The sequence below is a fragment of the Tamandua tetradactyla genome, chromosome 11 (genome assembly GCF_023851605.1).
Source record: "Tamandua tetradactyla isolate mTamTet1 chromosome 11, mTamTet1.pri, whole genome shotgun sequence".
In the NCBI taxonomy this organism is placed as follows: domain Eukaryota; kingdom Metazoa; phylum Chordata; class Mammalia; order Pilosa; family Myrmecophagidae; genus Tamandua; species Tamandua tetradactyla.
The window spans coordinates 75142730-75163228 of NC_135337.1; the positions used below are offsets into that span (position 1 = coordinate 75142730).

Genomic DNA, 20499 nt, shown 5'->3' on the forward strand with positions numbered 1-20499 from the left:
AAGGGCGTGGGGTGCAGTTTTTTTAAAAAAAAAAGATTTTAAAGGCGGAGGAGAGGAAACCAGGGGCGGGGTGAGAGCCTGGAGGGGGCGGGGCCGTCGGGGGCGGGGCCAGGTGCCCGGGCGCGGATCCCGCCAGGTGTGGCCGGAGGAGGCGGGGCTTGACCGCGACCCGGAGCGAGCCGCCCGGAACCGCACAGCCTAAGGCTTCGGCCTCGTGGAAGCCCCGCGGGGTCCACTCCAGGTGAGGGGGAAGGGAGAGGCCTGGAAGACCCAGGACCAGAGAATTACTGGGGAGGGCAGTCCTCTTTTTCCGGGTGGGGGCTCGGAGGGAGGATCTGAGTCTGTCCACGCGCGTCCGTGGACGTAGAAGTGGTCGCCGAGGGCGTGAGTGGGTGCCCACGCGTGTTCGCGTACCTGAGAGTGCCCCTCTAAGTACCTTAATTGTGTACCAGGGAAAGCCGCCTTTTTTTTTTTTTTTTCCGTTCTTGCCTGACTGATATTTTTCTACCACAAATCTGTTAGTGCCTCTTCCCCACTTAAAAACCTTTCCATGGCTCCCATTCCCCTGAGATTAAAATGCCGGGTTGCCCACTTCGGGCGTGGTCTCGCCCTTCCCTGCCTTCTTTACCCTCCATTCTGCTCCTTGCTCATTCCATTCCAGCCACACTGATGATCTAAAATGGAAAAAGAGCTCTGGCCCTTTGCACTTGCTGTACCCCCACACCTGGGCTGCTGTTAGTGCAAATCTTTGCATCCCCTGCTTCCTCCTCTTTGTTGAGATTTCAGCCCCAATGCCACTTGTGGGAGAGGACTTCCTGATTTAACGTAGCCTTCCCCCTCCCTCTTTCTCTGTGGCATCCCCCCCCCCCCCCCCCCCCCCCCCCCGTTTTATCACTCTCATCGGTGACTCTTGGAAATTATCTTTTCCAGCCATTGTTTTCCTATTTGTCATCTGTCTTCCCCACCGGGAGGTGAGCTCAGGGAGGGCAGGACGTTTGTCTCACTGTCTCATCACTGCATCTCCAGGATCTAGAACAGAGCCTGGCACCCAGCAATTGTGTGACATAGTCAGTGTTTGCTCAGCGCTGAGTGGGGTCCCAGTCTGTTTCCGTCCATGTGGTCTGGACAGGTAGCTGCTGCCTGCATAAATGTGCACAGACACGTTGTCTAACATGGGGATAAACAGACACGTCCCTTCTTCCTTCCCTTACCCTAGCCCTTCTCCAGATTCTGCCCCTTCCTCTCTCCCCTGCCCAAATATCCAGAAATGATCCCTAAGGACTCAGAGGCAGGGGGATGACTTAGTTGGCCTTTGGCTGATCTGTGCCCACAGATCAAACCTCCCAGAGCCCTACTGGTGACACACCTCTGCCCCCACGGAAAGTTGGGAGCCTAAGACAGGGGCCAGGCCCTGCTCAGGTGACAAAACAGTAAGTACATAGGCACCCAGGAGACACACCTGGTGTTCAGGTATGCAGCAGGCTGAAGCCAGCTCCCTGCCTAGTTCCCCACCCCTAAAGCCACTGTGGGCTGGTGTGGGAACTTCCTGCCCCTTCCAGGCCCTCAGCTGGGCTGACTCAGTAGGCAAGAATCCAACAGACCTGCCAGACTGCGAAAAGCTTTGGGGCAAAAGGGTGGGGAGAGCAAGTTAAGGGGGAAGCAGACCCTATCTTTCTGCCCTTCCAGAGCCATTTTCTCCACTAAACACTTTGGAAATACAAGGCCTAAGGCCTGTGAGCTAATCAGGGCACTACCAAAATGTATGAGACCTAAATTTGATCATCAGAATAATGCAATGTACGGCTTCCAAATATAAGAAGAATCTGCAGGCACAAAATTGTGTTTTACAGACACTTTATTTCTACAAAGTGTGGCCTTCTAACGTGCTTAAAAATGGCATTACATTCGAAAAGCAAAGTATAGGTTAGATTTTCTCATATTCTAAGAACACCTGAGTGTGCACAGAGACTGCTGAGAAACCATGGATATTGATAAATTAGATCCCTGCTGCCTGGAATGTTCTTTTATCCAAAGAGCTGCCTAGCTCATTCCCTCCATATCTTTTCAGTCTTTTATCAATGACCTTCCCTGGCCATCCCACCTAAAATTTTAACTCCATGATCTGTCCCTGTTTTAGTTTTTCCATTTAGCATTTACCCCCCCCCCAATCTACTCCAGCCTCTTATTTATTTCATCATGGTTTCCCCCACTAAAATGTCTGCTCCACAAGGGCATAGATTCTTTTGTTGATACAGTAGGCACACCAGAAATATTGGTTAAGTGTCTACAGAAACACGGTATTATTTCACCTTCATTCATTTTCTCACCGCATAAAAATCACACCTCATTGGAAAGCAATACCTCCGTTACATCTTTTTACTTTCCAAGATCCCAAATGCATGCATGGACAGTTGCCAAGAAATTGCAGCCAGTTCTAAATTATGCAAATTCCTCTTAGCCGGGGTTAGAGGATATAGCTGCATTTTAGGATGTGGGCTGGGAGCTCTGAACCTGAGGATCATGGAAGGGCCAATCCTGGCACTCAGGAAGCTCAGGAAAAAGGAATTATTCCCATTTTACAGATGTGGAAGACAGAGACCTGTTGAAAACACAGAGCTTGACCCTAGCCCTCTCTGCACCCAGGAGCTCCATGCAGGTGCCACAGGATGGAGAAGACCTTGCCCACCAGCCCTGGTACCATGGCCCCCTGTCCCGCCAGGTATTCCCTCCTGCTGAGCCTCTCGCATCCTTCTCCTAGGGATTGGGGCCAAGGTCTTTTGAAAAGTATGACTGGAGGATTTGGCACTGTCTCTCCTTATACTTAAATTCTCACTTACTTTGGGGTGGTATTGCGGATGGTGGCTGAAATGGAAGAGGAGCCTAATGCCTCCCACCAAAAAAAAAAAAAAAAAAAAAAAACCATCCCCTGGCCCTGCCCATCTCTGCCTCCTGGGTCCCTTCTCCCTCCAGGCATTTCCCTGCCAGTCCAAGGGCTCCCACTGCCATCTCCAATTCAGGTATCACCTTCAGGAGTCTTGGGCATTCAATCAAACCATGAGAGGCAGTTATGTCTCAGTGGTTAAAAATCCCAGACCCTGGAGCCAGGCTTCTGAATTCAAATCTCAGCCCTAGAACTTACATTCTCTGTGACCTTCTCTCTGGACCTCAGTTTCTCTGCCTGTAAAATGGGGATAATAGTACCTACAGTCCAACCTTGCTTCGAGGATCACATGAGTTAATACCTTTTACACTTCAAGCAGTGCCTGGCACATGGTGAGAGTTACAGATGTGTCTGCTACATTTATTATTCAATCCCCAGCTCCCATGCCTCTCTCCTGGGTGTCCTGACACAGCCACCACTGCTGGCATGAGTGCCCAAAAATATGTACAAAGGGTGGGTTTAGGGAACACCGTCTGTTTGGAATGATCCAGCTAATGGCTTTTCCTTGAAGCCACATTTGCACCGCAAGTCCAGTGTATTTGTTCAGATTGGACTTGCAGAGGTCAGGGTCAGGCGAGCAGCTGTAACAAACATTCCCAAGGTCTCTCCTGCAAAACACATTAGCCATTTATGGCATCTTCAAATCAGGGTCCCAAGTGTTGGAGGAGGTGGGGAAGCAGAGCTCTGCTCCCGAAACCAGTCAGGACCTGAACCCTTTCCACCTATGACCCCGCCATCCCCTGGGACTTTCGGGCCCCCCGCTGAGGTTATCTGGTCAGCAGCTAAGGGGAAGACCCTCTGAGCCCTGCAGCAGGGTTTGCAGCCCCTCCTGTTTCCCACGGCAAAGCTGTTCACACCCCATTGGCCAGACTTCTACACATGACCCTAACTGCAAGGGAGCCTGGAGATGTAGCCTGGCTGAGTGCCCATGAGGAAAAGGGAAATGGATTGGTGAAAAACCACCCAGGCTCTGCCACGGAAGTTTAAGGGGTGGCTCTTCTTGGGTGGGGCCGGCAGGGCCACCAACAGATAGCTCTGACCCCTCCCCTTAACCTCCTGTCCCCTGCCCCCCACCCCCAGAAGGCTGAGGCTCTCCTTCAGCAAGACGGTGACTTCCTCGTTCGTGCCTCCGGGTCCCGTGGGGGCCGCTCCGTGCTCTCCTGCCGCTGGGGGGGCTCAGCCCTGCACTTCGAGGTGTTCCGTGTTGTCCTGCGCCCCCGGCCCGGCAGGCCCCCGGCCCTCTTTCAGCTGGAAGATGAGCGCTTTCCCAGCCTGCCCGCCCTGGTTCGCAGCTATGTGGCCGGCCGACGCCCACTGTCCCAGGCCACCGGGGCCGTGGCCTCGAGGCCCGTGTCCCGTCAGGGGCCTCTGCGACGCAGCTTTAGTGAGGACACCATCATTGACAGCCCGGCTCAGCTGGAGTGGCCCAGGTACCTGCAGCTTCCTCCACCTCCTCCAGAATCACCACCAGGGTTTTTCAACTGGATAATTCTTTATGGTGGGGGCTGTCCTTGCATTGTAAGATTTTATCAGCACCCTTGGCCCCTGTCTACTAGATGCAAGTAGACTCTACCCACTTCTCCCAGTTATGACAACCAGAAATGTCTCCAGACACTGCCAAGTGTTACCGGGGGTGGGGGGCGGGCAGGTGGACGGCGCAGACGCATGTGATCCGTTGGTCTAGAGAGACTAGGTGCAGGTTTTGGGGGGCATACCCTGTGTGTGTATGGGGGAGCTGCCTTGTTTTTCCTGGGACTGCAGTTCTCCCCCACCTCTGCCCCCCAGGACTAGGAAACGGAGTGACAGCCAGCCTGCAGGACTGGAGCACTTGGGAAAGCCCAAAGAGGACATCTCTGGACAAGGTGAGAGCCTACGGGGAGAACACACATATCAGAGCTTGAACCTGCCACTCACTGCTTGAGTGACCTCGGTCAGTGTTCCAACCTCTCAGAGCCTCACCTTTTCCTTCTGTAAAATGGGGACAGATAGGCTCTCGAAGTTGTCACGGCGAAGTGCCATCACGTGGGAACTTTGCTGATGCTTTAAGAGGCCTTGTGTTTAAAGTCATCCCAAGAAGCCCTGCAGGTCTTGGCCCTATCTGACCTCTCTAACCACAACTATTGCCACATCCCCTCCTTGCTCCAGTCACACAGCCTTCCTCTTGGTTGCTGGAACCTTCCAGCCTTGTTCATGCCGCAGAGCCTTTGCACGTGCTGTTCCCTCTGTTGGAAATCCTGTTCCCCTAGTCTTTTTTTGAATGCCTCCTTTCCACCCAACATCAGTGCAGCTGACCTTGGTCCAGCCTCTTAAAGGAGGACTTCCCCTCCATTGTCCTCATGTCTGTCTTGCCCCCCACCCCCATTCAACAGGAGACCTCAGGTACTGTACTAAGTGCTGAGATAAATCAATCAACAAGAAAGGCAAAGATCTCTGCCTAAGTGGAGGCAACATTCTGATAGAGGAAAATAGTCCATAAATACAAAAATAAGTTATGTATACTATGCTGTAAAAATTAAAAATAAGTCAGAGTAAAGAAGATGTGGCATACAGGGGTGGGGGCAGGTATTACAATTTTAAATAGAGTGGTCAGAAAGGGCCCCACTGTGAAAGGTTTGAAGGAGCTGAGAGAGCAAACCTTAAGGATAACCAGGGGTGAAAGTGTCTGGGCAGGAGGGACAGCCCTGTGCAAAGGCCCTGAGGCCAGAACAAGTGATTAAACTGTTTACTCAACCAAAAGGAGGCCAAGTGTAGCTGAAGCAGGGGGAGCAAGGGGAAAGTCAGGGTGTTGTCCCAGAGCTCAGATTGCGAGTGTCGTGGCCCTTACTCAGTGAGCTGGGAACAGTTGGAAGGTTTTCACCGCCCCCCAGAAGTAAGCCTAACATGGAACAAATGCTCGGTAAATATAAAGGGTCTCGAAAGGATTGGTGACATTTTAAGCTCTAATAACTCCAGTTATAAATAGGCCACAAACTTAACAAAAAAAAGACATCCTCTGAAAGTTTAATAAGTTCAAATTCTTAGACACATGTAATTTTGTGAATTTTGATTAAGGGATTTTATGTATGTGTATATGTATATATTTTTATTAGAAAAGTTATAGGTTTACAGGATAATCATACAGAGAATACAGAGTTCCCATAAACCCCTTTGCATTATCAATAACTTGCATTAGTGCAGGACCTTTGCTATCACTGATGAAAGCATATTATTATAATTGTACTATTAACTGTAGTTCGTGGTTTATATTAGGGTTGTTTGTGTTGTACAGTCCTATGCTGTGGTTGTTTTAAATTGTTATTCTAGTAACATGTACAACCTAAAATTTCCCTTTTCAACCACAGTCAAATATATAATTCAGTGCTGTTAATTACATTCACGATGTCGGGCTACCATCACCACCAGCCATTACCAAAACTCTTCCATCACCCCAAATAGAAAGACTGTCCAATTTAAGCATTAACTCCTGATTCCCTACCCCTGCCTGAGCCTCTGGTGCCCTATATTCTAGTTTATGACTCAATGAATTTGCTTTGAATTATGCCTTTTTAAAATTTTAATTTTGTCATGTCACCGTTTGCCATCTTCAGTCAGAGGGTCACAAAGGTATTATTCAAAATCCATACCAAGTGTCAAAGAAGGTTAGATCGTTTACAAACCATTTGTAAGTGTGTAGTGTTTCTTCTGGCAGAGTTGTTGGAACTCAGAGTTGCACCCAGATTGTCAGGATACCAAAATACAACATCAGTTTCCTAAGGCATGTTGTAACAAAGTGCCACAAACTTGTATGGGGGTGGGGGGGTGGGGGTGGGGCGGAATGTCTTAAAACAACAGAAATTGATTGTCTCATCTTTCTGAAGGCTGGAAACCCAAAATCAAGGGGTCAGCAGGGCCACATTCCCTCTGGAACATGTAGGGAGAATGCTTCTGCCCTCTTCAAGCTTCTACTGGTTGCCAGCACGCCTTGGCATGGCTTGGCTTGTAGCTGCCACACTCTGATCCCTTCCTCCATCCCGTGCCTGAATGAATGGAGGCTGGAGGAGGGTGGTAACCACGACTCCCCCACCTCCCACAACCCTGCTATCTCCCGCTTATATGGCCCTCAGGACCAATGCCCGTATCCTCCCTGCTCCGGACCGGCAGTGACCCCACCCTACTGAAGGCCGGGGCTTCCATTCAGGCCACTGCTGATGGCCTCAGGGCCTCTGACGGGCAGCTGCATGCCAAGGCGCCAGACAAGCCTCCCCGGACACCCTCACTGGTGTTGCCAAATGCCTCTGGACGCCCTGCCACGTACTGTGAGCTGGTGCCCCGCATGCCCAGTGTCCAGGGAACACTTGCTGGCCGAGACTGCCCCGAGCTGGAGACCCCATGGTGGGAAACCCACGAAGAGGAAGACGGGGAGGACTGCAGTTTTAGAAGACCACAGGCTGAGGTCTCTTTCTGCCCCCCTGACAACCCCTCGGGCTTGCTGGGTCTACAGAACAGGCCCCTGGAACCCAGGGTCCTGAGCATTCTCCGCAGCCTGTTCCTGGAGCACCATCCTGGGAGCACGGCCCTCCACCTGCTGCTGGTGGACTGCCAGGTGGGTCTACCTGTATGGGCCTCCCCCACCCCCACCCCCACCCCAAGGCCTGGCCCAATGGCACCTCACCCCCGACATGCTCCCTCTGCTCACCTGACCCTCCCTCCAGGCCGCAGGTCTCCTGGGAGTGACCAGGGCTCAGCGGAAAGCCATGGGGTTCGTCTCGGGCCTGGAGCTGCTCACGCTTCCCCATGGGCATCGCTTGAGGTTGGAACTGCTGGAGAGGTGAGCCAGCTAGCCGCCTGGAACCTAGAGTCGCCAAATCTCTTTCGCCTTCATCACGCCCCCGGGAGGAGAGGTGATGGCAGCCCCACCTCTGATTCCTTCTTGCCCCCAAATTACAAGCCGCCCCACTACCCCCCCTCCCGACCCTTGCTGGCCCTCCACCTCTGCAGGCACGAGGCGCTGGCGCTGGCTGGGGCCCTGGCGGTGCTGGGTTGCGCGGGGCCGCTGGAGGAGCGAGCGGCGGCGCTGAGAGGCCTAGTGGAGCTGGCACTGGCGCTAGGACCAGGAGCGGTGGGGGACCTGCCGGGATTGGCCGCGGTCATGGACGCCCTGCTCATGCCCCAGGTGCGTGGGGAACCAGGATGGAGAGGCGGCCCGGGTGCAAGTGAGGCGGAGGCGGGGAGAGGAGGCAGGCACAGGGCTCCCTCCGCGTGCCCAGGTGTCCCGGTTGGAGCGCACGTGGCGCCAGTTCCGACGGAGCCACACGGAGGCCGCGCTGGTCTTCGAGCAGGAGCTGAAGCCGCTGATGCGGGCGCTGGACGAGGGCGCCAGTGAGTGAGGGTGAGGGACGTGGTAGCGCCGCGTCCCAACTGCGGTCAGGAACCTATTCCAGGCCTAGGCCCCGCCCTTGCTTCTGTCTCATGCCCCGCCCCTGCCACAGGCCCCACCCTCCACCCAAGCCCCGCCCCTGCTTCTGTCCCACGCCCCGCCCCTGCCCAAGGCCCCGCCCTCCACCCCAGGCCCCGTCCAGCCCCTCCCCTTCCGCAGGACCCTGCGAACCCGGCGAGGTGGCGCTGCCGCACGTGGCACCCGCCGTGCGTCTGCTGGAGGGCGAAGACCCACCGGGACCGCTGGGCGAGAGCTGTGAGCGGCTTCTGCGCACCCTACAAGGAGCGCGACAGGTGGCCCGGGACGCGCCCAAATTCCGCGAGGTGGCGGCGCGGCGCTTGCGAGGTGTGTTCCCCTCTGCATGCTCGCTTAGAGGGTCCCGACTTCAGGAACACCCCGCGTGCTCTCACCGAATGCCCCCTCTCCACCCCATCCTGGCCAGGAACCAGCACCTCCCAAACTGGGCCGGCTCCGCCCGCACGGAGAACCCAGCCTCCCCATCGCGGAGACATTTTCCCTTGCACCTGGTCGTCCCGAGCAACCACGAGAATTGACAGATCAGGGCCCTCCATCCCAAAAGGAGCAGCCCCGCCCTCGGGACTTTGTCCACGTAGTCTTACCCCACCTTCCCAGCCTAGTTAGCTCTGCCTTTAAAAGACCCGACTCTCCAAGAACGCCCAGATCCCTCCAAAATGACGCATTCCTTCAAGCCGGTAGACCCGCGCCCCTAGAGCGTTCAGAGCCACACCTCCCTTATGTCCAGTCTCCCCTCCTGCACAGGCAACCTTAGTATTCCCCTCCCTCCAGAGCCTAGCCCAGCTTGACCCCAAGTCATGCCCCTGCATGGGCAGGACAGTCGGGTCCCCCAAATCTCGCCCTCGGGGCAGCCCCACCCCCAGACACTTCCCCTAAGGTGGGGCCCCATTTTGCACCTGGAAAAGCCCGCCCCCACATACCCTGCCAGACACACCTCCAATGAGCCTCAGCCAGCCCTCACCCCCACCCCCCCAACTAACCCTGCTCATTAAGCCCTGCCTACCTAGGGCAGAGTGCCTTCAGATCCCTGTTGGGTCAAAGTCCTTAGAGGGAGGGCAGGTGCAGGCAGGAGCCAGGCGGCCTCCCAGGCTCTGCCGCCAGCCCCTCTGGTCCTTCCCCCAGGATTCCGGCCAAACCCATTGCTGAGGGAGGCCCTGACCACGTGCTTTGTGCAGAGGCTACTCTGGGGGAGTCGGGGTGCTGGGGCCCCACGGGCGGAGCGCCTCGAGAAGTTCCAGCATGTCCTCAGCGCCCTGTCGCAGCGCTTGGAGCCTGATGGCTGAAAATGCAGCCCCTTCACACCTGGGACACCCATGCGTCCAGGAACTCCAATGGGGACCAGGAAGTGGCCCCAGGCCCCTCACACAGCTACGTGTGGTGGGGACCCCACTAATGCCTCGCAAGTGGGGAGGCCAGGCTTGTCCCCTCTAAAAATGCCCAGGGATTCTGGTGAAGCATGAAGCCTCCTCCACCCTAGGAGACCTAGGTGCCTGGAGGCACTGGTTAGCAATACAGGCGTACACACACACACACCTGGGACACCTAAGAAAGCACAAATGGTGAACATGAGGCTTTTAGTGGTAAGAGGACTTGCGGATCTGGCATCAAAGGCCAGAGTTCAGTCTGCTCCCATCCCTTGAAAAGCTGTGTGATTTCTAATAGGTTGCTTGCCCTCTCTGGGCCTGCTTTCACCTTAACAGTGAAACTTTTACAGGTTGTTGTGGGGATTAAAGTTTATTGTTTAAATGAGATCATGAGAGTAGAAAATGCCTGGCACCCAGGAGGTACTCAGTCTGTACCTAACCCATTCTCAGTGAGATGTACCAACATGTCACAGATAAACCTCCACTGACCTTAAGCCAACTCCCAGGAAGGGGCATTGCCCAGGGGTCCAGAGCTGTCCAAACGCACCTCCCCTTCCTCCTTCCCTGTGTGGGCCTGTAGGGAGGGTGGCCACTTTAGCCCCAGTATCTAAATCCGATAATAAAGCACAGACTCCAAGGACTTTATATAATTTTTTTATATATATATATAAAACAAAATGGCCCGAGCCGAGCGGCAGGAAGAAAAGACTTGAAACATGAGTATGTACATCGGTGTTGGAAGGCACAGCGAGTCATTTAGGGTGAGGGGTGGGGGGCTGGGCGGGGGGCAGCAGGTTACACAGGTCTTAGCCGAAGCCACGGGGGCAGAAATAAAGTGCATAGGTCCTGGGGCCCCCCGTGGCCCAGAAGCAGCAGCCAACAGCCCCCAGCCCCCCAACCCTTCCGTCTCTGGCAGGGTTCAGTTGAGGGTGACGCGGAGGTAGGAGGTGGGGACGTAGCCTTCACCCCCCTGTTTCCGGCGGACCCGGGTCCAGCCGTCGCCCTTGTCTTCTTCCATGAGGCTGAGGCTTTCGCCCTCGGCCATGGAGATGGTGCCCTCGCTGGACCCTGCGTGGGGGGGTGGGGGGGTGGAGAGGTGGGATCAAGGTCTGCTTTTGTGAATTGAAGCAGAACCAAAGCAGCTTATGTGCTACCCGCCCCTCCCTGCCCAAACCATTCTCACCTTCAAAGTGATAGATTGCCACACAATGTCCTATGGGGGATGCTAGTTCTTCTTCAAAATCCTCATCAAACTCTGTATAGATGGGTGCTTCCTGACCCTCTTCTAGGGGGGGCTCTTCAGAACTGGATGGGAAGAATATGGCAGGTAAGCCTGACCTCCTGGGGTCCTGGCACCTGCCGCCGGCACCTCCCACTCACCTCTCTCTGTTATCCTGGGAGCTGTTGTCGCTGCTGTCTGGTGGGGCGCTGGCTGGGGGGTCTGGGGGCCTGGTATGCCGGCCCAGGCTGTCCCCCCGGTTGCTCAGTACCCGGCTCTCAGCTTCTGCCAGCCAAGCCTGGGAGTTGGGGGGACCAAACCACACACTCAGTTGCAGAGCAGGGCTCCAGGGTGAGCCCACTCGGGGCCCAGAGGTTTCCTGAGGTTACTCGTGCACACCCAAGGCTGTGATGGGAAACAGCTGGAGCCCTGACACCCCCGTCCCCCACCCCACCCCACACAGACACACACACCCACCAATGACTCAGCCTGGTCCGCTGGCCCCCACCCCTCCCCTGGGGCCCCCCACCGGGCCTCCCCTTACCTCATACTTCTGCACTTCCAATTTCAGCCGCTCGATGTTGCTCAGGGTTTCGGTGATCCGGGGCTCCAAGCTGGCAGGGTCTCCCATCTGGGGTGTCTTCTCGTACACGTCCTTCATTTTCTTTAGGGCTTCTCTAAGGAGTAGACAGGCAACCAAGAGAGAAAAGTCTCATGGGATTTAACAAGGCGAAAATAATGGGCTTCCCTCCATCCAAGCAGGCAAGCAAGGAGCAGGATAGTCGAGTGGCTAAGAGTTCAGAAAAATGCTAAAATGGCTCAAGCACAGACATTTGAATTACAGCAGACCTGGGCTCCACTTTCTTCCAGTCCTAATGCCCGATCCATGTTACGGCTGAGGAAACTGCAGCATGGGGCAAAGCAAGCTGCCTGGGACCACAGGGACAGAGCCGGAGTTAACTCCTACAAAACTGCCTCTGGAACTTTACACCGGTAGAAGCCGTTTGTACAAGAGATTTTATGCAAACGGCAAAATATAATTTGGCTGTCTGTTCACAAGTGGCAAACGTCATCCCTGTTATGTAACCAGACTGGGAAAAGGCTCTTGCTTGGAAAGAGTGAGGGATAAAAGATTTTCTTTTTTTTTTAATCTGGCAGGTTTCTTGTGTTTGATATTTTTAAGTGTTTTATTTAAATAAACAGGATCCCCCTCCCCTTTCTTTTAGCCACCTAATATGGTGAATTAGACATATAGTTTTTGATATTGAACTATCTTTGCATTACTGCGGTGACATCCAACTGATAGTGATACGTTATTTTGTAAAACACCATTAGATTTGCTTGGCTGAGATTTCGCATCCAAGATCGTAAATAAAATAAAACGAGCCCATCATTTTATTCTGTTGAATTCTTGTTAACTGATTTTGGAATCAAGAGTCTACCAGCCTCCTAAACAATCTGGGCAGCTTTCACTCTTTGTTTTCCATTTGCTGGGATGACTTGTCTGTATAAGATGGGAATTAACTCTTTTTTCAAAGTGTGGGAGGAATCACCTGTAAAACTGTCAGGACCTGGGCTTTTGCTGGGGAGAAGAGATCTTTGGGTCCCGTTTACATTTCATTAACTTATTATTCTGCTCTGTTCCTCGCCTGCCTCCCTGACTTTACCTCTGATCAACTTCCTTCTGGAGTTCCCGATTTCGGTCCTCTAGTTGTTGCTGAAGCCGCTTCTTCTGCTGCTCTGGGGGCAAGTGGCTGAAATCCTCGGTCACCACTGTCTGCAAGGTGGGAAGAAGACCCAGACTGGGATCATGGCGTCCAGGCTCTGCGTATTCCTAAGACACGCCAGGCCCACCGTCCTCCCCATCCAGGAGGGCCAGGCCATGCACAGAGCAAAGCAGGTCCAGGTCAGGCAGTGGGCATCAAGGGCCTGGCCGGCAGGCAGGAAGCGAGCCCAGGGTCCCGCCACCCAGCCGCTGGGCAGGCGAGGGCGGCCGCCTCCTCCTCGGAGGCCTCACTTACCCCACGGCTGCCTCGGAAGCTGCGGAAGGATGCTAGCCGCGGTTTGACCGACTTACTGATCTCGCTCAGTATGGACAAGGGGTCGCGGCCGGAGTGGGGGGACGGGGGTCCATTAGGCAATGCCGAGGGCAGGGGGCCCCCCAGCCAGGAGAGGGATAGGGGGCGTGGCTACCGGCGGAGGCCGGGGAGGGGGTGGGGCAGGGGGACGGGTAGGAGGACATAGAGAGAACAAGGACCGGTGGGCGGTCGCAAAGAGAGAGAAGAAAAAACAAAACGGAGAAAGGAAAAACAAAACAAACAACAACAACAAAAAAAACACAGTAAGAAAACCACAACTGGAGGTGCACAATCACACGCGGAGAATGCATGCCAGAGCAACACAAAAATCTAGGAGGGTCTGGGGAGGGTGCTAGACTGTGAGCGAGAAGGCCAGACCCTTCCCTATACCGAATCACCCAAATCCCGTGATTTTGCTATCCCATCCTCACCCCACCCCCACCCCCAGCTTTCTGGGCTCACAGCCTAGAAGGTAGAAGATGTAAATGCAGGAACCAGGGTCTTGCATAGGTGGGGGCACCGGTCAAAGGACAAGCCAAGAGAGGGGTGAAAGGCAGGAAATGAGAGATGTTACAGCTGGGGAGTCAAAGGTTTAAGCTAGGGGGTAGGTAGGATGTGTAAGTTGAGGACGGATATCAAAGTATAAATCGAGAGGGATCAAAAGTATAAACCAGGAACCAAGTAATAAACTGAGGGTGAGGGGCCTTGTCTAAAGTATCAACCCAGAGTGTCAAATGTATGCTCTGATTTTAAAAGCCAAAAAGTCCAAGAAAAAGGGGCCTGAGGATCGGGACCCAGAAACCCACTAATGGGATGGAGAAGAGACTTAGGATGGGGTGGAAGGAGGTTTCCCTGGGGCCAGTCTCTAACCCTCAGTCCAACCCCAAATTCTACAAGCAGGTCCTCTCCCAGTATCCCGTGAAGCAGCAGACAGACAACCGAGTTCCCCCCCTCCCCATCCCATCTCCCCTACCCGGGTCTCAGGGGACTTCCAGGCCAATCCGCCTGCCTGCCTTTTCCTCCAGCCTGGGCCAGCAGCCAAGAGAAAGATTCCTGCCTAGGGCTCAGCGTTCCAGTGGCTGCGGCTGACTCAGTGGGGGCCCCACTGTCCCCACGTACACCCCCCCACCCAAGGGCCCTGGTCCCCACCTTGTTCTTCTTGCCAAAGGGCCAGCGCTTGGCACGGCTGCTGCGTCCTGGGCCGCGGAGCTCAGGTCGTCCGTCCGAGGGGGTGCCCAGGCTGCTGTCCGATGGCACACGGTTCATGGGCTGGCTAAAGTCTTCAAATTCCACATCGCCCGGGCGGGCGAAGCCAGACTTGTGCAGCTCTATGAGGACCTGGGAGTCCTGAGGGAGGGGACAGTGGTGGGCAGTCAGGGGTGAGACCGGGCGCCCTGACTTCAGGGATACACCCACCCCTAGCCTGTGGACCAGGACCCAGCAAGCACGCACATTCTTGGCGTCCACCGCTTCCGCCGCCACCTTCATGCCTTCCAAGCACTTGGCAATAATGGGCACCACCTGCAGCTCAGCCTCTGACAGGAGCCCATATCCGGCTCCCAGGTGGGTCGCCCGACGTTCGTCCATGTCCTGCAGCTTCTGCAGGGTTGGGGGGGCAAAGGGAAAGTTCAGGGGTGCTAGTGGAGGGCACAACAGCGGAATGATTTACTCTGTAAACACCATGGCCGTCTACCGTGGACCCAGCCCCAAGCCCAATCTACTGGAAAAGACAAATGGAGACAGGCATTCCAGCCCATGTGCTTGGAGGAGAGATGCAGGGCTGGGGGATTAGGAAGTCAAGAAAGTCTTCTCAAAAGAGGGGACAATGTAAGCCAAGACTATGTAGACCCAGAACAGTCACTCTCAGCCCTAGGACTGGGACAGGGGATGGAGTATGAGGCTACTGATACAGAAGACGGGAAATTCGAGACTTTTTCAGCAGACAGGTTGTTCAACCGGGCTCAGAAGAATGAATAGGAGTTTCAAAAGAAAAGAAAGGCATCTCATGGAATAAAGAACAGCTTGAGCAAAGGCAGAGATCACTGTGTCGATACATTTCAAATTCCCTTTCAATCTAGGGATTGGGTCATTGCAGCTGGGGTTTTAACAGGTGTGTAGGAGTTGGCTGACTTTTGGGTTCTGGCTGGGAAAGGTGGGGCTGGGGACTTTGAGCACTCACATCAAGTATCTGGGGCATCTGGGAAAAATAGAAATGGGCCTGGTCTCGATTGAAGCGCTGGAGTTGGGCTGCGTACTCGTTTTTGCTTTCCTCTGCCATGTGACTCCGAAGGTGGGCTTGCTGCTTGGCCTGAGGAGTATTGGTCAGAACCAGGGTGGCTGTCAGGCTCTGGCCCTGCCCCACCCCAATCCCCAGGCCTGTCCCAGACCCCACACAAACCTTCTCCACATCCGCCTTGGTGGCATTGATGTCCTGGTCTAGTCGCTCAGCGGTCTGGGCTGCCTTCTCGGCCTCTCGGCAGTCCCGTTCAAACTTACGCTTGCTCTGTGTAGGAGAAAGAACCAGAATAAAGGGGCCCTTCCCCAAGAGAGGTGGGTAGGAAACCAAGATTCAGGGACTGGTGGGATGGTACCTAGCAAGTTGGGGGCAGTGGGCATATCAGGAGGCCACCAGGGAATGGGGGATCCAGGCCAGACATAGGGAGTGGCTCTGTGGATCAGCAAATTTCATGCTGCTCCTTTAGGCTAAAGCCACCCTCCATCCCTGAAAACTCACATTCTCCAGCTGTTTGAAGCCATTTTCCAGCTGCTGCTGGGCCCGGCGTCCTTCTTGGAAATGCTAGGGAAAGAGGGCAAATAAGGCTCAACCCAGTTCCAGCAGGAGCCCATGGGAAGACCCAGGGAGGGGCTCACTCACCATCTTCCTCTCCTGCTTCATCTCCTGCGAGTACTTGGCCAACTCAAGGCACACGCGGACACTGAGGTTCTCAGCCACCAGCTCCCGCTGCCCTGCAAAGTCGTTGACCTCCTGCAGAATCTGTACGAAGGACTGCTGCTGGCTGAACCTGGGGTGGGGTGGGGGCAGGGAGCCAGGAGTCACCCCCACCCCCCACCCCAGGACCCACATCCAAATGGGAAATGGGAAGCCCCAAAACATTCATCCCAGGAGCAATGATAACTCTGGTCCACAATCCCTGGATCAGATGCATTTTGAAACTCAGAATTTTTTTTGGATTTTGGATAGGGGATACGATGCTTTTACCATCTTTTATGGTATAAATGTAGGGTCAGGGGCAACGTCCTGTAATTGATTGCCGTAAATACCTTTGCATAAGAGGTACCATAGTCACACTAAATTGAGATAAAATCAAGAGTAACGGTCATATCAAGTCACTTCACACCAGAGTTTGCTGCCAAGCAAGTTACAAAAAACTCTGGATTTCTAGAGCTTTTTGAATTTCGGGATTGGGGACTCTATTGTAATAAAATCAAATGCTTGCAGAACACTTATTAAAGGCCAGGCAGTATTTTAAACACAAGCCCTTTGGGTTAGGTACGGTCATTCTCAGCCCTATTTCATAGATGAGAAAGACAGAGGCACGAAACTTAAACCACCTGCCCAAAGTCATTCATTAATTGCCTCCACCGTTAGCAAGTGAGCAAAACCGAAGCAGAGAGCATGAGTCACTTGCCCAAATTCCCTAGGCTACCAAGTAGTGGACCCAGAAGTCCATACCCAGCCATGGATTCAGCCTCCATGCCCTTGCCTCGAAGTGGAAACTGAGGGGAGAGGTTGAGTCTGGGGTGGCCCAGCTGACAAAGGAGAACTGACCCCCAAGTCAAGTTTCACATGCTCTCCCCATCCTTACTTGGATTCGGGGTCATCCTTGGCTGGTCTTTTGGGCAGGTATTTTTTCACCAGATTCCTAAAGAGAGAGAAGCAGGAAGGCTGAGCTCTCAGTCCCCACCCCCCACAAGTTCCCCCCCACCCCCAGGCCCAGAGCTGGTCAACCCTAGGTCTCACCGCAGCTGCTTGGCATAAGCCTGCTCCACCTCGGTCCGCTCCTTCACGAACTTCACGTATCTGTCCAGCAGGTCTAGTCCCCATTGCGTGTGACGCTCCAGCACCTCAAACTGATCCTGGCGGATTGGGTTGGGGTGTTCACGATCTTGGGGCCCCCGCGGCCAGGCTGCCAGGGGCCGCCAGAGCCCCAAGGCTCAGAGTTCCGAGGAGGAGTGGCTTCCCGGCCCCGCCCCGGCACGGCGCGGGGGGAGGCAGGAAACCGGCGGGAACCCCCTCCTCTTCCCGGGAAGGGCCGGGGAACAGGGGCGGGGCCCCAGCCGGACGACAGGGTAGTTGTCCCGGGACCGCCAAGAGGGGTGTGGAATGGCGCAGGGCCGCAACCCCTGCCCCGACTCCCCTAATCCCCCCCAGATTCCGGAAAATCCGGCCGGCCCGGCGTGAGTCAGGGCCAGCCGGGCAGGGCTCCTCGCAACTTGGGGGGCCCCAGAATAGCCAGGGAGCAAGCACAAGGTCCACGGGTCGCCATGTTTCTTGAAGACCTCCCCAATGCGTGACTCAGTTTCCCCTACGAACTCAAAAAAAAAAAATCCTAGTTCGGGGGTGGGTGGGCGAGCTGGCTACTCCATTGCATCCAGGAACCCAAGAACGCCACCGCCCCCAGAAAGGGGAGGGGTCAGAGGTCGGGGCCAGGATAGAGGGAAATTTCTGGGGCTTCCAAGGCTGAGGTTAGAGGCAGCCAAGTGACGGCCCCGCCCTGCGCCTGAGGCGGGCTGGGGGAGGGGGCTGGGGCCGAGACTCACAGCCCCTTCCCCCACTCCCCCCAAAGCACGTCCCCAAGCCTCCAGAGTGAATAAAGACGACAGAAAGGGCGGTCCGGACTTCTGGGTCCCACGTGGGGGAGAGGGCGGCCAGAGGGCCCCCTCCCCCGCCCCCAGCCGGACAGGCGGGCGGCGGGCAAGGACCCAGGGGCCGTAAGATAAGCCGCCCGCCGGGCCAGCGAGCTCAAAATAGGTGACCTCTCCCGGCCGCCCCGGCCTGGTCCCAGGACTTCATCTGGCCGCCTCACTGAACCCGGTGCCTCAGTTTCCCCACGCTGCTGCTACAAGATCGCCCGTCCCCCGCACTCCCGCCCCCGACGTCCTGAAGCTAAACTCGGAGAGTGGGCGCAGGGCGGGCACCCAGGGGTCAGTAGACGCGAAGGCGCGGAACCTCCCGCCCCGGCACGGCAGGGGCAAGGGGGGGCTCTAGGAAGGGGGAACTTGGGGCAGGGCCGATCGGACTCACCCACAGCTCGGTGCCCCAATCCATGCTGCTCCCGCCCCGGCCCAGCCGCCGCCTCGCCCGCTCCCCGTAGCCCGCCGCCCGCCGCCCGCCGCCGGGACACTCAGCCTAGGGCCGCTCGCCCGGCCCCGCCCCGCTCAGGCCCCGCCCACTCTAGGTCCGGCCCCGCCCCACCCGTCTCGGCCACGCCCACTGCCCGCGCGAAGCCGAAGCTCAGGCGCCCTGGGGGAGGAGCACCAAGGAGGCGTGGCCCAGCTGAATCCCCGCCCCCTCTTAAAGGAACGTGGCGGCTGAACGCCGTTGGGCCGACCCCTTAAAGCATCCCCACCGTTTTCAAGTCCCCAGGGCCCCTCACCTCCTCTCCCGCGCCCCCTGGCTGGACTGTTCTTTCCCCCTTCCCCCTCAATCATTCCTTAAGGGTCAAGACACCAAAACTCCCACCCAAGAGTTCCGCTCCCCCCACCCTGTTCGCAGGGAGAACCTGAGGTCACCCTACTCTTGCGGACCGGCCCGGCTCCAGAGTCTGCCCTCGTTCCACTAATAGTCTGGTCCCTCCGACCACAGGGCGGATGGGAGAGCTTCGATCCTGCCCGAGATGTGTCTTCGCCAAGGCCGGGTCCATTAGCGCCCCCACCGCATCCTGTCTTCCCTCCCCCAGAGTCTGCGCTGGGAAACTGAGGACGGGCCGTCCTTGGGGCGCCGGGCCCAGGCCTTCCCCGGCGCCTGTACAGCTCGCGCCCGCACCTGCCCGTTTCCAGTCTCATTCATTAAGACTCACGAAAACTTAATTGCCAGTCCTGATCCTGGGATTCCGGCTCCGCCCCTCCCCCAGACCTCCAAGCCTTGGGGCTTGAAAGTTTGTCGCCTCCCCCATAAAAGTCTGTTCACACCTTGTAAAGCCCTTTGAGGCTCTGGGATGAAAGGGGAGAGGCCCCAGAGGCTCCCGCCCCCATCCTCCCCGGCATTTGGCGCTTTTTCTGTATCTACTGAGGTGACAGATGCCCTGCTGGGGCTCGGGTGCTCAGGGAGTGGGGGGGGGGGGGGGTGGGCCCAAGGGGCAGGTCAGACTCGGAGCCGGCAGCTCGCAGTGAGAAGCGATCCCTGGCGCAGAGGAGGAAAGCTCTGGGAATCCGCCCAGGGACAGACGGCTCCGCTGGGACCTGGCCCCACCTGCTGGTAGCTCCTGGGCTAGGAAATCTCAGGTTGCAAACTGGGCTGGGGCGCCAGAACTTGGGGGATCAGACTGAGCTGAGAGGGGGGGAACCCTCCCCCCTTGAGAGAGGGGGAAACCCTCCCCCCCTCCCCCAGGCTGGGTTCTGGATTCAGTGGCTCAGTCCAGCGGAGTTCTGGTCTCAGCTCTATCTAGCCAGAGATTCAAACTGGAATTGGGGTTCAGTCCAGGTCAGCTACAGTTGGGGGCTGAGGACAGAGACTTAGCAGAGGGCTCAGCAGTTTAGTCAGGAGTCGGCAACTCCAACTATGCTCCAATCAGGCCAAGTGGGAGCTCTGCCAGAGAGTGGGGCTCCCTCGGTGTGTGTGTCGCGGGTCAGAAGCGGGGTCTGGGTTTCAGTCCGGAGTCGAGCTCAGCTGCAGTTAGAGGGCCTAGCCTGGGATCAGGATTCAACATACTATCAAGTCCAGCCTGGAAGCAGGGTGGGCTGAGGTTGCATCACTTTGGGGTGAGAGGCGGAGGACTCAGCCTGGGATCATCGGTCAACCGTAAGGTCATGATTTACCCTGGAGCCAGGTTCAGACCTCTTTGCGGACTCAAGGAGACTAGGAGAACTGGACAGGCCGCGGCAGACGCCTGTGTTTACAAGAGCCTGTGCCCTGGCTGGGATCCGCGTCCCGGGGGTAAGAAGGAAGGGGAAATCCGTGCTTGGGCTCCTGGGAAATGTAGTTCTTTTAGTTCCTTGTTGGGCCCGCTGCTCCCGTTGCATTCTGGGAAATGTAGTCTCGGTCTGTCAGTTAAGAGTGGGTGGAGGAATTCCGCTTCTCAGGACCTGCTATCAAGATCCATTACAGTTGGTTAGCTAAAGTGCTTATCAAATTACATCCGGGACAATGTTTCTAATGATTGGAGAATGTGGGGGCGGGGTTAAGTGGTATTAGCACTCCCATTCGGAGCTGGAGGAGTCCATCTAGTGTCCTATGCGGGCGGGTTTGCAAGGAGGCGATCGCT

At 55.9% G+C, this 20499-nt stretch overlaps 2 protein-coding genes across 8 annotated transcripts; one reads left to right on the forward strand and one right to left on the reverse strand.

Moving 5' to 3' along the window:
* The first annotated feature begins 157 nt into the window (after positions 1-157).
* On the forward strand, positions 158-10818 carry SH2D3A (SH2 domain containing 3A). Its single transcript, XM_077120930.1, is given in 10 exon segments — positions 158-241; positions 2644-2719; positions 4022-4371; positions 4727-4803; positions 7045-7523; positions 7633-7748; positions 7919-8114; positions 8116-8299; positions 8517-8702; positions 9516-10818. Coding segments are annotated over 9 exon segments (1818 nt in total). The 5' UTR covers positions 158-241; positions 2644-2650; the 3' UTR covers positions 9677-10818.
* TRIP10 (thyroid hormone receptor interactor 10) lies at positions 10396-20359 on the reverse strand. Of its 7 annotated transcripts, none has more exons than XM_077120925.1 (15): positions 20054-20359; positions 17037-17152; positions 16882-16938; positions 15930-16077; positions 15789-15851; positions 15453-15557; positions 15234-15362; positions 14507-14653; positions 14204-14401; positions 12998-13165; positions 12644-12753; positions 11521-11653; positions 11138-11274; positions 10941-11062; positions 10552-10825 (listed from the first exon to the last, which is right to left on the reverse strand). In XM_077120925.1, the coding sequence occupies exons 1-15, from the start codon at positions 20255-20257 to the stop codon at positions 10677-10679; spliced, it is 1986 nt and encodes a 661-aa protein (XP_076977040.1). In that variant the 5' UTR covers positions 20258-20359; the 3' UTR covers positions 10552-10676. The 7 variants fall into 7 exon arrangements, with proteins under 7 accessions (XP_076977044.1, XP_076977040.1, XP_076977036.1 ...); XM_077120921.1 differs by lacking the exon at positions 20054-20359 and adding an exon at positions 18809-19298; XM_077120924.1 differs by lacking the exon at positions 20054-20359 and adding an exon at positions 18824-19296.
* Positions 20360-20499: the final 140 nt, after the last annotated feature.